We start from the raw sequence: 12,732 nt of genomic DNA, 5'->3' as shown, positions 1-12,732 counted from the left end.
CTTGCCATTTGCTTTCTTGGATTTGAGTAGCGCTCAAATAGAGAGCGTTGTGCTCACTTAGAGAGCGCTATGGCTTTTCTCCTTTAATGTGTCACGCTTTTGTTTCCTTTGCACTACGCTTCATAGGCCATGCTTTCTTATTTTTTTTCTTTTCTTCACCTACAAGTAATCAAAACAACCAATCAAAGTATCACCAAATTCACAAGGTTTGTAAATCATTCAAAAACTAATTATTTTTAACTTAAACCTCATGATTTAGTGTCAAATAAAGGATGGTTGATTGATTCAACAAAACCATGCAAATCCACTCCAAATCACTTACTTATAATGCAAGAAAGTGCAGAAAACCTAATGAAACAAGTGAAAAATGCTTGAAAAGCTAGCATAAGATGACTTGTCATCAAGCGCCAACCCCAAGGCTGTTCAGCTTTCTTCAGAAATTCGAGTTCCAAAGTGTGAAGTACATTTTGACCTCTTGACTTGATGAGTTTTCAATGCCTTGTGGGCCCCACCTCTTCCTGAAAATTCAGTTACAAACCCTCATTAGTAATCAAAAGTTGCTTCATTTTCCTCTAGTTAAATAGCATTTAATTTGTGTCTCTTGGACACCAAACTTAGGTTCATTGCATATATTAATTGGTCTCAAGATTGAACTTTATTATATACATTATGATTGGAATAAAATTAATTCTTTCACACCCTTCCACTTCCATTTCATATGTACACAATAAAGTGGCCCTTTCATGCACCCACCAATTTACTAATTGCATTCAAACATTAATCAATTGGGCTATATGCATGGGTCTCTTATAGTGGTGGCTACACCAAACTTAAATTTGGGCTTACTTTTAAGATTAATTCAATTGTTTTGATGTAAGCTCAAAATAAGTGGGTTAGTGGCCATACCAAACTTAGCTCTTTAGCTAGTTTCTCAACCCATTTAACAACATCATATAGTGTAGCATACAAGGTTGCTTTTCCAGCAAAACTAGAAAAACTTTTAAAACTAAGTTCAAATAAACTATCAACTAAGTAACTAACAATTAGAAACTGAAAAAACAAACAACCTAAGTGACTAAACATAAGCTAATATAAAAAGCTTGAAATTGAAAGGATATGAGTGTTGGGGTGCCTCCTAACTAGCGCTTCTTTAACGTCACTAGTTTGACGATTCTTCCTCTTCAGCTGAGGTTATAGTTCACTCTTTGCTCATCCAATGAGTCCCCTAAGTAGTGCTTAAGTCTGTGGCCATTGACAGTGAAAGTTCTCTGTGTTTTGTCATCCATGAGTTTCACATGACCATAAGGAGAATCCTTGATGATTGTGAATGGTCCAGACCATCTTGACTTCAGCTTCCCTGGGAAAAATTTGAGTCTTGAGTTGTATAACAACACCTTTTGACCTTTTACAAACTCTCTTCTTGCCAGCTTTTGACCATGCCATTTCTTTGTTTTCTCTTTATAAATCTTGGCATTCTTATAAGCTTGAGTTCTAAATTCTTCTAACTCATTGAGCTGCAGCAATCTTCTTTCTCCTGCAGCTTGATTATCAAAGTTCAACATCTTTAGAGCCCAAAATGCTCTATGTTCAAGCTCCACTGGTAGATGACAAGCTTTTTCAAACACCAATTGGTATGGAGACATGCCAATAGGTGTTTTAAAAGCTGTTCTATAAGCCCACAATGCATCATCTAGCTTCTTGGACCAATCTTTTATTAAGTTCCCAACAGTTTTCTCAAGGATTCTCTTGAGCTCTCTATTTGAAAGTTCAGCTTGACCATTGGGTTGTGGATGGTATGGGGTTGCTACCTTGTGCTTAACATCATATTTGAGGAGGAATGTCTCTAATTGCTTGTTGCAAAAGTGAGTTCCCCCATTACTTATAAGAGCTCTTGGAACCCCAAACCGACTAAATATGTTCTTTCTCAAGAAATTGATCACTACTTTGTTGTCATTTGTTGATGTTGCTATGACTTCCACCCATTTGGACACATAGTCCATAGCCACCAATATGTAATTGTTAGAGTATGATGGTGGAAAAGGTTCCATGAAATCAATCCCCCAAACATCAAACAACTCCAACTCTATGATGAATCTTTGTGGCATGTCATTCTTCTTGGGTAGGTTGCCAGCTCTTTGACAATGATTGCACCTTGTTACAAACTTCTTTGCATATATTGTAGGCCAAAAGAATCCACACTGCAACACCTTGGCTGCAGTTCTCTCTCCACGAAAATGTCCTCCATAGATATATCCATGGCAATGCCAAAGGACCTCTTGCCCTTCCTTATGAGAGATGCATCTTCTTAGAATCCCATTAGCATACTTCTTGAAGAGGTAAGGCTCATCCCAAATGTAATGCTTGGCATCATTAATGAGCTTCCTTTTCAAGTGCTTGTTGATGTTGGAAGGTAGTTCTCCAATGGCCTTGAAGTTGGCTATGTATATGAACCATGGAGCCTCTTAGATCATCATCAATTGCTCATCCGGGAAGCTTTCATTTACCCCAGGGCTGTGTGCTTCATCCCCTTCATGTGGGATCCTTGATAGGTGGTCAGCCACCTTGTTCTCTACTCTACTTCTATCCTTGATTTCAATGTTGAATTCCTGGAGTAATAGGATCCATCTTATTAGTCTAGGCTTGGATTCTTGGTTGGTTAGCAAGTATTTAAGAGCTGCATGGTCAGTGAATACAATGACTTTAGAGCCAATGAGGTGAGATCTGAATTTATCAAATGCAATAACTATAGCAAGGAGTTTTTTTTCTGTGGTGGTGTAGTTCCTTTGGGCTTCATTAAGGACCTTGCGAGCATAATAGATGACATGCACTAGCTTGTCTCTCCTATGTCCTAACATAGCACCAATAGCAAAATCTGATGCATCACACGTCAATTCAAAAGGTAAGTCCTAGCTCGGTGGTGCTATAATAGGTGCAGAGGAGAGCTTGCTTTTAAGCTCATCAAAAGCTTGCATACACTCTCTAAAAAAAAGATAAATGGTACATGAGAGACAAGCAAGTTACTCAAAGGTTTGGCAATTTTTTAAAAGTCTCTAATGAACCTTCTATAGAACCCAGCATGTCCCAAGAAACTCCTAATTGCTTTGACATTGCAAGGTGGGGATAATTTTTTAATCACTTCCACCTTGGCTCTATCTACCTCTATGCCTTTCTTAGAGATTTTGTGGCCAAGGACTACCCCTTCGGTAACCATAAAATGACATTTTTCGTAGTTCTAAACTAGGTTAGTCTCTTGGCATCTCTTGAGCACCAAGGCAAGATGATGTAAGAAATTAGGAAAGGAGTCACCAAATACTGAAAAATCATCCATGAAAACCTCAATAAACCTCTCAATCGTATAAAAAAAATGGATAGCATGCACTTTTGGAATGTGGTAGGTGCATTGCACAAACCAAAGGGTATGCGTCTATATGCAAAAACAACATAAGGGCAAGTAAAAGAAGTCTTCTCTTGGTCTTTAGGATCCACTACAATCTGGTTGTAGCCTGAGTATCCTTCCAAGAAACAATAGTACTCATGTCCAACAAGCCTCTCCAACATTTGATCCATGAATGGTAGAGGAAAATGGTCCTTCCTTGTGGCTTCATTGAGCTTTCTGTAGTCTATACACGTGCACCATCTAGTCATTGTTCTTGTTGGTATCAATTCATTTCTCTCATTTGGCACAACTGTGATTCCCCCCTTCTTGGGAACTACTTAAACTGGGCTCACCCAAGGGCTATCTGAGATGGGGTAAATCACCCTTGCTTGCCATAACTTCAGCATTTCTTTTTGCACCACTTCCTTCATTGTTGGATTCAATCTTGGTTGTGGCTATATTGAGGGCTTGGCATCCTCCTCAAGAAGGATTTTATGCATGCACATTGAAGGGCTAATCCTCTTTAAATCTGAAAGTGTCCACCGAATGGCATCCTTGTGTTGCCTTAACACTTTGATAAGCTCCTCTTCTTGTTCTTCACTCAAGCTTGAGTTGATGATTACTGGATATGTGTCATTGCTCCCCAAGTAAGCATACTTTAAGCTTGGGGCAGGGTTTTCAACTCCAGCTTTAGTGCTTCCACTTTTTCTTTGTTCGCCTTGTCTAGCATGATTGAGCCTTCTATGATTTCTTGTTGCGGTTCACCATATGATGTTTGTTGCTCTTGCTCCATTACATCTTGATGATGGAAAATGGATTCCACACAAACTCACCAGCAAGTATACCGGGTCGCATCAAGTAGTAAAACTCACAAAAGTGAGGTCGATCCCACAGGGATTAATGGATTGAGCAACTTTAGTATGGTGATAAATTTAGTTAAGCGAATATTTGATGAATTAGGTGAAATTTAATTAACAGAAAATAAATTGCAAATAAACTAGAGTGCAGAATGAAAATTGGCAGAATCTTAAAGTGCAGAAGAAGTAAATAGCAGAAACTTAAAGTGCAAGAAATTTAAAAGAGATGAAACTTAAATTGCAAGAAAGGTAAAAAACTGAAACTTAAAGTGCAAGTAATTTAAATTGCTGAATCTAAATTGCTAGGAAAATTAAATTGCATGAAGAATAAAGGGAGTTGGGTGTTGGAAATCAAAACAGAGAACTCTCTGATGAAGAAATTCAAAAAAAATGATCAATCAGAATTTTAATACCAAAACATAAATGGAGAGTTTCAGAAGAGTCAAAACAGAAAGGAAACTAAGGTCTAAATTGCTCTCTCATCAAAACAGAAAAGAAGAAATTGCAGAAGAAAGAAAAACAAAAAGAAAACTAAGATCAGATCTCCAATTCTTAGAACTATAAAAAGGAAAAGTAAAAGATGACTCCAAGATGAAGAAATTCAGAAGAATTTATCAATCAGAGTTCCGAAACCAAAATAGAAAATAAAAGTTCTAGAAGAAAGAAAACAAACAGAAAGAAAAACTCAGATCTGATCTCCAATTCTAAAATTCTAAAAATGAAATTAAAAGAGAGCTCCAATGAAATCAAATTCTTCTCTATTTATACACTTTCCAACTCTGTCATCCAGTACTTGGAGTGGGCTTTTTGGCCATGTATGAAATGGGTTAGGATGGTACTTGGTTGCTACTTTCAGGGGAATGTTGCGTTCTCAAAGTGAGCGCAGCGTTCATTCACCCACGCGTACGAGTCTCCGACGCGTGCGAGTTATTGCTTTTGCTGACTACTCATCACGCGTACGCGTGCTTCACGTACAGGCGTCCTTTTGTGTGTTTGTCTATCGAGGCGTACGCATCACATTCGCGTGTGCATCACTGCCAACTTCAGCCTCAGCCATGCTTGCGCATCCCATCACGCGTACGCGTCTTCGATAGCGTTCTCTTAATGAGCGCTACGTTCGCCCAATGAACGCTGCCCACGCGTGTGCATTGGTGCACGAAATTGTGATCATCAATGGCGCCAACAACTTGGTACGCACAATTATAATCTCAACTCTTTGTCACAACTCCGCACAACTAACCAGCAAGTGCACTGGGTCGTCCAAGTAATAAACTTTACGTGAGTAAGGGTCGATCCCACGGAGATTGTCGGCTTAAAGCAAGCTATGGTCATCTTGTAAATCTCAGTCAGGCAGATTCAAATGGTTATGGAGAATTGATAATTAAAAGATAAATAAAATATAAAATAAGCATATGAAGATGCTTTGTTCCTCCTAAACTTCTGCTTTCCTATTGCCTTCTTTCAATCATTCATACTCCTTTCCATGGCAAGCTTATGTAGGGTTTCACCGTTGTCAATGGCTACCTCCCGTCCTCTCAGTGAAAATGGTCCAAATGTGCTGTCACCGCACGACTAATCAGCTGTTGGTTCTCGATCATGTTGGAATAGAATCCATTGATTATTTTGCGTCTGTCACTACGCCAAACACTCGCGAGTTTGAAGCTCGTCACAGTCATCCCTTCCCAGATCCTACTCGGAATACCACAGACAAGGTTTAGAATTTTCGGATCTCAAGAATGCTGCCAATTGATTCTAGCCTATACCATGAAGACTCTGATCTCATGGAATGGAAGGCTCGGTTGTCAGGCGAGGCAATCATGCGTCATGAACCAGGAGGCTAAGAGATACGCACTCAAGCTATTGCAAGTAGAACGGAAGTGGTTGTCAGACACGCATTCATAGGTGAGAATGGTGATAAGTGTCATGGATCATCATATTCATCAAGTTGAAGAACGAATGGATATCTTAGAACAGAAATAGGCTTGAGTTGAATAGATAAACAATAGTACTTTGCATTAATTCATGAGGAACAGCAGAGCTCCACACCTTAATCTATGGTGTGTAGAAACTCCACCGTTGAAAATACAAAAGTGATAATTGTGATCATTGGCTTCGGCCCCAGAGGGGGAACCAGAAGAACCAAGATGATCCGAAGATGAAAATACAATAGCAAAAGGTCCTATTTATAGAGAACTAGTAGCCTAGGGTTTACAGAAATAAGTAATTAATGCAGAAATCTTCTTCCGGGCTCACTTGGTGTGTGCTTGGGCTAAGCATTGAAGCTTTCACGTGTACAGACTTTTCTTGGAGTTAAACGCCAGCTTTTGTGCCAGCTTGGCCATTTAACTCCAGCTTTTCTGCCAGTTTTGGCGTTTTGACGCCATAATTTTTATGCTGACTTAGAACGCCGGTTTGGGCCATCAAATCTCGGGAAAAGCATAAACTATTATATATTGCTAGAAATCCCAGGATGTCTACTTTCCAATGCATTTAAGAGCGTGCCAATTGGACTTCTGTAGATCCAGAAAATTCACTTCGAGTGCAGGGAGGTCAGAATCCAACAGCATCTGCAGTCCTTTTTCAGCCTCTGAATCAGATTTTTACTCAGGTCCCTCAATTTCAGCCAGAAAATACCTGAAATCACAGAAAAACACACAAACTCATAGTAAAGTCCAGAAATGTGATTTTTATTTAAAAACTAATAAAAATATAATAAAAACTAACTAAAATATACTAAAAACTATCTAAAAACAATGCCAAAAAGCGTATAAATTATCCGCTCATCACGCGTCCTCTAAGCGTCCGCGTGGGTAGCATAACATCAATTCCAGGCTTCAGCGCCACCCACGCGTTTGCGTGCTTCCTTCTAAATTCTTCATTGACGTGTGCGCGTCATGCAAGCGTGCGCGTCGAGTGCGAAATTCCATTTCCAATTTTAAATTTGCCCAAAAATGTTGACTTAATGAACGTAGCGCTCCCTTTGAAAATGAGTGCCAATCGCTTCCATGCATACGCGTCTTGCACGCGTACATGTGGATCTTCAAAAATTGTCCCTGACGCGTAGACGTCCTGTACGCGTGCGCGTTGCTCCTGAGCATGGCGTTCTTTCTTTGAACGCAACGTTACTCTCTTTCTCTTCATTTTCTCACCTGAATTCAATCAAAAAGGCAATCAGAGTCTCACCAAAATCATAAAAAATTTCATCATTCATAATAATCACTTAATTCTTGCATAAATATTGTGATTTTGTATAAAATAAATGATGTTTGATTGAATCAAAATAATCATGAAATTCCACTCCAACACTTACTTATTGTGCAAGAAAGTGCATAAAACCTAATGAAACAGATGAAAAATGCTTGGGAAACTAGCATAAGATGACTTGTCATCACAACACCAAACTTAAATCTTACTTGTCCCCAAGCAAGCACTAAAACATGAGAAGAAATGAGAGAAAACAGAAAAGCATATATGTCCTTATTTAGCAGGTAATTGAATTTGGTTCATGGGGTTTTATGCAGACAGAATGCAGCTCAATTATTATCAACTTCCAAATGTGAAATGTCTCTTTGAGTGTTAACTAGAGTTGCTGCTATAATGCCTTGTTCTTGCTTGATCATTGTTAACTTTTTCTTTCTTTCTCCTATTTCAGAAACTTATTTCTCAATTGTAGCTCAGTGTCGAGTGTTGCAGGCATATTTTTGGCTTAATTTTTCTCAACACCTCTTCACTACAGACACTTGGCTCATAATTCATCCTAAGACATTGATGCCTAGCACCTCTTTGGGTTACTAAATGCCTTGTAACTAGGTTGCTCTTGATAGTGGACTTTCGGTTGGTAATCCTGGATTAGTTAATCCAAGTAACCAAGTTTTAAAAGGACTCCTTAAAACCTAATTGTCCAAGAAGATTGATGAATCCATATTTGATGATAATTTTTTTCTTAGAATTGAATGGATTTTCATCACATTAACTTGCACTTATCACCTTGAATAGCATGTTTTTGAACCTTCCTCCCAAATTGTGCTTGATTATGAAAATATGCTCTTTTGTGCTTGAATTAATCTATTTTATTCCAAATGCCTTCCATTCGATGCCTTGATGTTGTTTGTGAGTGATTCCAGGTGTATAAGGTGGGAATGGGTTGGAGAAAATGGAAGAAGAGCACACAAAGTGGAGGAAATAAGAAGAATCAAAGGAGATGAGCTCAGAGACGTGTGCGTGTGCACAGGCACCTGTGCGTGTGCACAGGCACCTGTGCGTGTGCACAGGCACCTGTGCGTACGCACAGCTGCCTAAGCAGAGCACGTGGATTATGAATACTCATCAGAACTCATGAATGGCAGAAGTAGGTTCAATGGAATCTCTATGGTCTCTGTATGAGCCTTAGATTCCCATGGTTCCTCAAAGGGGAACTTCTTTTCGTTCAGAGGACATCCCATGAGGGTTTTCTCACTGGGAATCACATCCTCTTCACTCTCTCCAGGTTCAGCCATGTTGGTCATGGTTATGGCCTTGCACTCTCTCTTTGGATTCTCTTATGTATTGCTTCGGAGAGTACTAGGAGGGAGTTCAGTAACTTTCTTACTCAACTGACCCACTTGTGCCTCCAAATTTCTAATGGAGGACCTTGTTTCACTCATAAAACTTTGAGTGGTCTTAGTTAGATCAGAGATTATGGTTGCTAAGAGTGGCTCTGCTTAGAATTCTCTGTTTGTTACTAAGAAGATGATGGAAAAGGTTTGCTATTGCTAAACCTATTTCTTCCACCATTACTGTTGTTGAAGCCTTGTTGAGGCCTCTGTTGGTCCTTCCATAAGAGATTTGGATGATTTCTCCATGAAGGATTATAGGTGTTTCCATAGGGTTCTCCCATGTAATTCACCTCTTCCATTGCTGGGTTTTCAGGATCATAAGCTTCTTCTTCAGATGAAGCTTCTTTAGTACTGCCTGTTGCTGCTTGCATTCCAGACAGACTCTGAGAAATCATATTGACTTACTGGGTCAATATTTTGTTCTAAGCCAATATAGCATTCAGAGTGTCAATTTCAAGAACTCTTTTCTTCTGAGTTGTCCCATTATGCACAGGATTTCTTTCAGAAGTGTACATGAATTGGTTATTTTCAACCAATTCAATGAGTTCCTAGGCTTCTTCAGGCGTCTTCTTCAGTTGAAGAGATCCACCTGCAAAGTTGTCCAATGACATCTTGGACAGTTCAGACAGACCATCATAGAATATGCATATGATGCTCCATTCTGAAAGCATGCCAGAATGACACCTTCTGATCAATTGCTTGTATCTTTCCCAAGCTTCATAGAGGGATTCGCCTTCCTTCTGTCTGAAGGTCTGAACTTCCACTCTAAGCTTACTCAATTTTTGAGGTGGAAAGAACATTACCAAGAAGGCATTGACCAGCTTTTCCCAAAGGTTCAGGCTTTCTTTAGGTTGTGAGTCCAACCATGTCCTAGCTCTGTCTCTTACAGCAAAAGGGAAGAGCATAAGTCTGTAGACCTCGGGATCAACCCCATGGGTCTTAACAGTGTCACAAATTTGCAAGAACTCAGCTAAAAACTGATGAGGATCTTCCAATGGAAGTCCATGATACTTGCAATTCTGCTGCATTAGAGAAACTAATTGAGGCTTAAGCTCAAATTTGTTTGCTCCAATGGCAGGAATAGAGATGCTTCTCCCACAGAAGTCAAAAGAAGGTGCAATGAAGTCACCAATCATCTTCCTTGCATTGTTGGCATTGTTGTCATTCTCAGCTTTCATGTCTTCTTCTTTTTCAAAGATTTCTGTTAGGTCCTCTTCAGAGAGTTGTGCTTTAGCTTCTGTTAGCTTTCTCTTCAAGGTCCTTTCAGGTTCAGGATCAGCTTCAACAAGAATGCCTTTGTCTTTGCTCCTACTCATATGAAAGAGAAGAAAACAAAAAAGTATAGAATCCTCTATGTCACAGTATAGAGATTCTTTGAGGTGTCAGAAGAAAGGAAGAATAGAAGGAGGAGGTAGAGAGAGGAGAATTCGAACGTATCAAGAAGGAGAGAGTTCGAATTGTACATTGAGGAGAAGTGTTAGTCCCTTAAATAGAAGGATGTGAGAAGGGGGGAAAGAATTTTCAAAAATAAATTTAAAAATATTTTGAATTAATTAAAAGGAATTTTGAAAAATTGGTTGATGATTTTCGAAAATTAAAATTGAGAAAGTAGTTAAGTGATTTTGAAAAAGATTTTGAAATTAGCAATAAAAAAGATATGATTGAAAATTATTTTGAAAAAGATGTGATTGAGAAGATATGATTGAAAAACAATTTAAAAAAAAAAGATTTGATTTTTAAAATTAATGACTTGGCTAACAAGAAATTTAAAAGATATGATTCTAAAAATCAAATATTGAACCTTTCTTAACAAGGAACTAACAAACTTGAAATTTTTTAATCAAATCATTAATTGTTAGCAAGGTTTTTTTGAAAATATTGAGAGAAAAATTGAAAAGATTTGATTTTGGAAAAGATATGATTTGAAAAAGATTTGATTTGAAAAATGATGAAAATTTGAAAAAGATTTGATTTAAAAACTAACGTACCTCCCTTGTACTGTCCTGGCGTTAAACGCCCAGAATGGTATCCATTCTGGAGTTTAACGCCCAAAATACTACCCTTTTGGGCATTTAACACCCAGGCAGGTACCCTGGCTGGCGTTTAAACGCCAGATTTCCTTCCTCACTGGGCGTTTTCAACGCCCAGCTTTTTCTCTGTGATTCCTCTGCTGTATGTTCTGAATCTTCAATTCTCTGTATTATTGACTTGAAAAGACATAATTTTAAAAAATTTTTTTGAATTTTTAATAATGAGAGAGAACAACAACAAAATTGACACTAGACTCAAACAAGAAACACAAAATCTTTTTTGTTTTTTTTTTTGTTTTACTAAATATTTTTTTTTTGTATTTTTTTCGAAAATTATATGGAAAAAGAAAATAAGGAATTCAAAATTCTTAATGAGAATTCCAGGAATCTTGCAATGTTAGTCTAAAACTCTGGTCCAAGAATTAGACATGGCTTACTAGCCAGCCAAGCTTTCAGTGAAAGCTTCAGTCCAAAACACTAGACATGGCCAATGGCCAGCCAAGCTTTAGCAAATCATTACATCAACAGTAAGATTGACAGAAATCAACAAGCTCTTGTGATGATAAGTTGAAACCTCGGTCCAAAAGATTAGACATGGCTTCACAGCCAGCCAGACTTCAACAGATCATCATGAAACTTGATGAGCGGATAATTTATACGCTTTTTGGCATTGTTTTTAGGTAGTTTTTAGTATGTTTTAGTTAATTTTTATTATATTTTTATTATTTTTTATTCAAAAATCACATTTCTGGACTTTACTATGAGTTTATGTGTTTTTTTGTGATTTCAGGTATTTTCTGGCTGAAATTGAGGGACCTGAGCAAAAATCTGATTCAGAGGCTGAAAAAGGACTGCAGATGCTGTTGGATTCTGACCTCCCTGCACTCAAAGTAGATTTTCTGGAGCTACAGAAGCCCAATAGGCACTCTTAATTGCGTTGGAAAGTAGACATCCTGGGCTTTCCAGAAATATATAGTAGTCTATACTTTGCCCGAGATTTGATGGCCCAAACTGGCGTTCCATGTCAGCATAAAAATTCTGGCGTAAAACTCCCAAACTGGCACCAGAATTGGAGTTAAACGCCCAAACTGGCACAAAAGCTGGCATTTAACTCCAGGAACAGCCCAAGCACGAAAAGGCTTCAATGATCAGCCCAAGCACACACCAAATGGGCCCCAGAAGTGGATTTCTGCATCATTTACTCATTTCTGTAAATCCTAGGCTACTAGTTCTCTATAAATAGGACCTTTTACTATTGTATTTTCATCTTTAGTTCATCTTGAGATCTATCTCCAGACGTTTAGTCCTTAGACCATGGGGGCTGGCCATTCGGCCATGCCTGGACCTTGTTCTTATGTATTTTCAACGGTGGAGTTTCTACACTTCATAGATTAAGGTGTGGAGCTCTGCTGTTCCTCATGAATTAATGTAATGTACTATTGTTTTTCTATTCAATTCAAGCTTATTCTTATTCCCAGATATTTACTCGTACTTCAACCTGATGAATGTGATGATCCATGACACTCATCAGCATTCTCACCTACGAACGCGTGCCTGACAACCACTTTCGTTCTATTTGCAATAGCTTGAGTGTATATCTCTTAGCCTCCATTCCGTGAGATCAGAGTCTTTGTGGTATAAGCTAGCATCAATTGGAAGCATTCTTGAGATCCAGAACGTCTAAACCTTGTCTGTGGTATTCTGAGTAGGATCTAGGATGGAATGACTGTGACGAGCTTCAAACTCGCGAGTGTTGGGCGTAGTGACAGACGCAAAAGGATCAATGGATCCTATTCTGACATGACTGAGAATCGACAGATGATTAGCCGTGTGGTGACAGCGTATTTGGACCATTTTCACTGAGAGGACGGACG

At 38.6% G+C, this 12,732-nt stretch overlaps 1 protein-coding gene and 1 non-coding gene across 2 annotated transcripts; one reads left to right on the top strand and one right to left on the bottom strand.

The window, feature by feature from the left end:
* Positions 1 to 1,181: 1,181 nt before the first annotated feature.
* LOC140179230 (uncharacterized) lies at positions 1,182 to 3,645 on the bottom strand. The gene is made up of 3 exons (XM_072217902.1): positions 3,411 to 3,645; positions 1,681 to 2,437; positions 1,182 to 1,581 (listed from the first exon to the last, which is right to left on the bottom strand). The coding sequence occupies exons 1-3, from the start codon at positions 3,643 to 3,645 to the stop codon at positions 1,182 to 1,184; spliced, it is 1,392 nt and encodes a 463-aa protein (XP_072074003.1).
* Positions 3,646 to 9,497: 5,852 nt separating this feature from the next.
* Positions 9,498 to 9,601, top strand: LOC112753478 (small nucleolar RNA R71). The gene has a single exon (XR_003177863.1). It is a non-coding gene; the product is annotated as a small nucleolar RNA R71 (small nucleolar RNA).
* The last annotated feature ends 3,131 nt before the right edge of the window (positions 9,602 to 12,732 follow it).

Source organism: Arachis hypogaea, chromosome 15, assembly GCF_003086295.3.
Source record: "Arachis hypogaea cultivar Tifrunner chromosome 15, arahy.Tifrunner.gnm2.J5K5, whole genome shotgun sequence".
NCBI lineage: Eukaryota > Viridiplantae > Streptophyta > Magnoliopsida > Fabales > Fabaceae > Arachis > Arachis hypogaea.
Note: the sequence above shows the minus strand (reverse complement) of the source record. Positions and strands in the feature narration are given on the sequence as shown.

What these genes read in the sequence shown, in the direction of transcription:
- LOC140179230 (XM_072217902.1), bottom strand. Translation starts at nt 3,645, where the DNA reads ATGACTAGATGGTGCACGTGTATAGACTACAGAAAGCTCAATGAAGCC. An exon ending in ATATAGACGCATACCCTTTG is followed by an intron (nt 2,438 to 3,410) that starts GTTTGTGCAATG and finishes TCATATACATAG; the next exon opens with CCAACTTCAAGGCCATTGGA. An exon ending in AAGAAGCTAGATGATGCATT is followed by an intron (nt 1,582 to 1,680) that starts GTGGGCTTATAG and finishes GCTTGAACATAG; the next exon opens with AGCATTTTGGGCTCTAAAGA.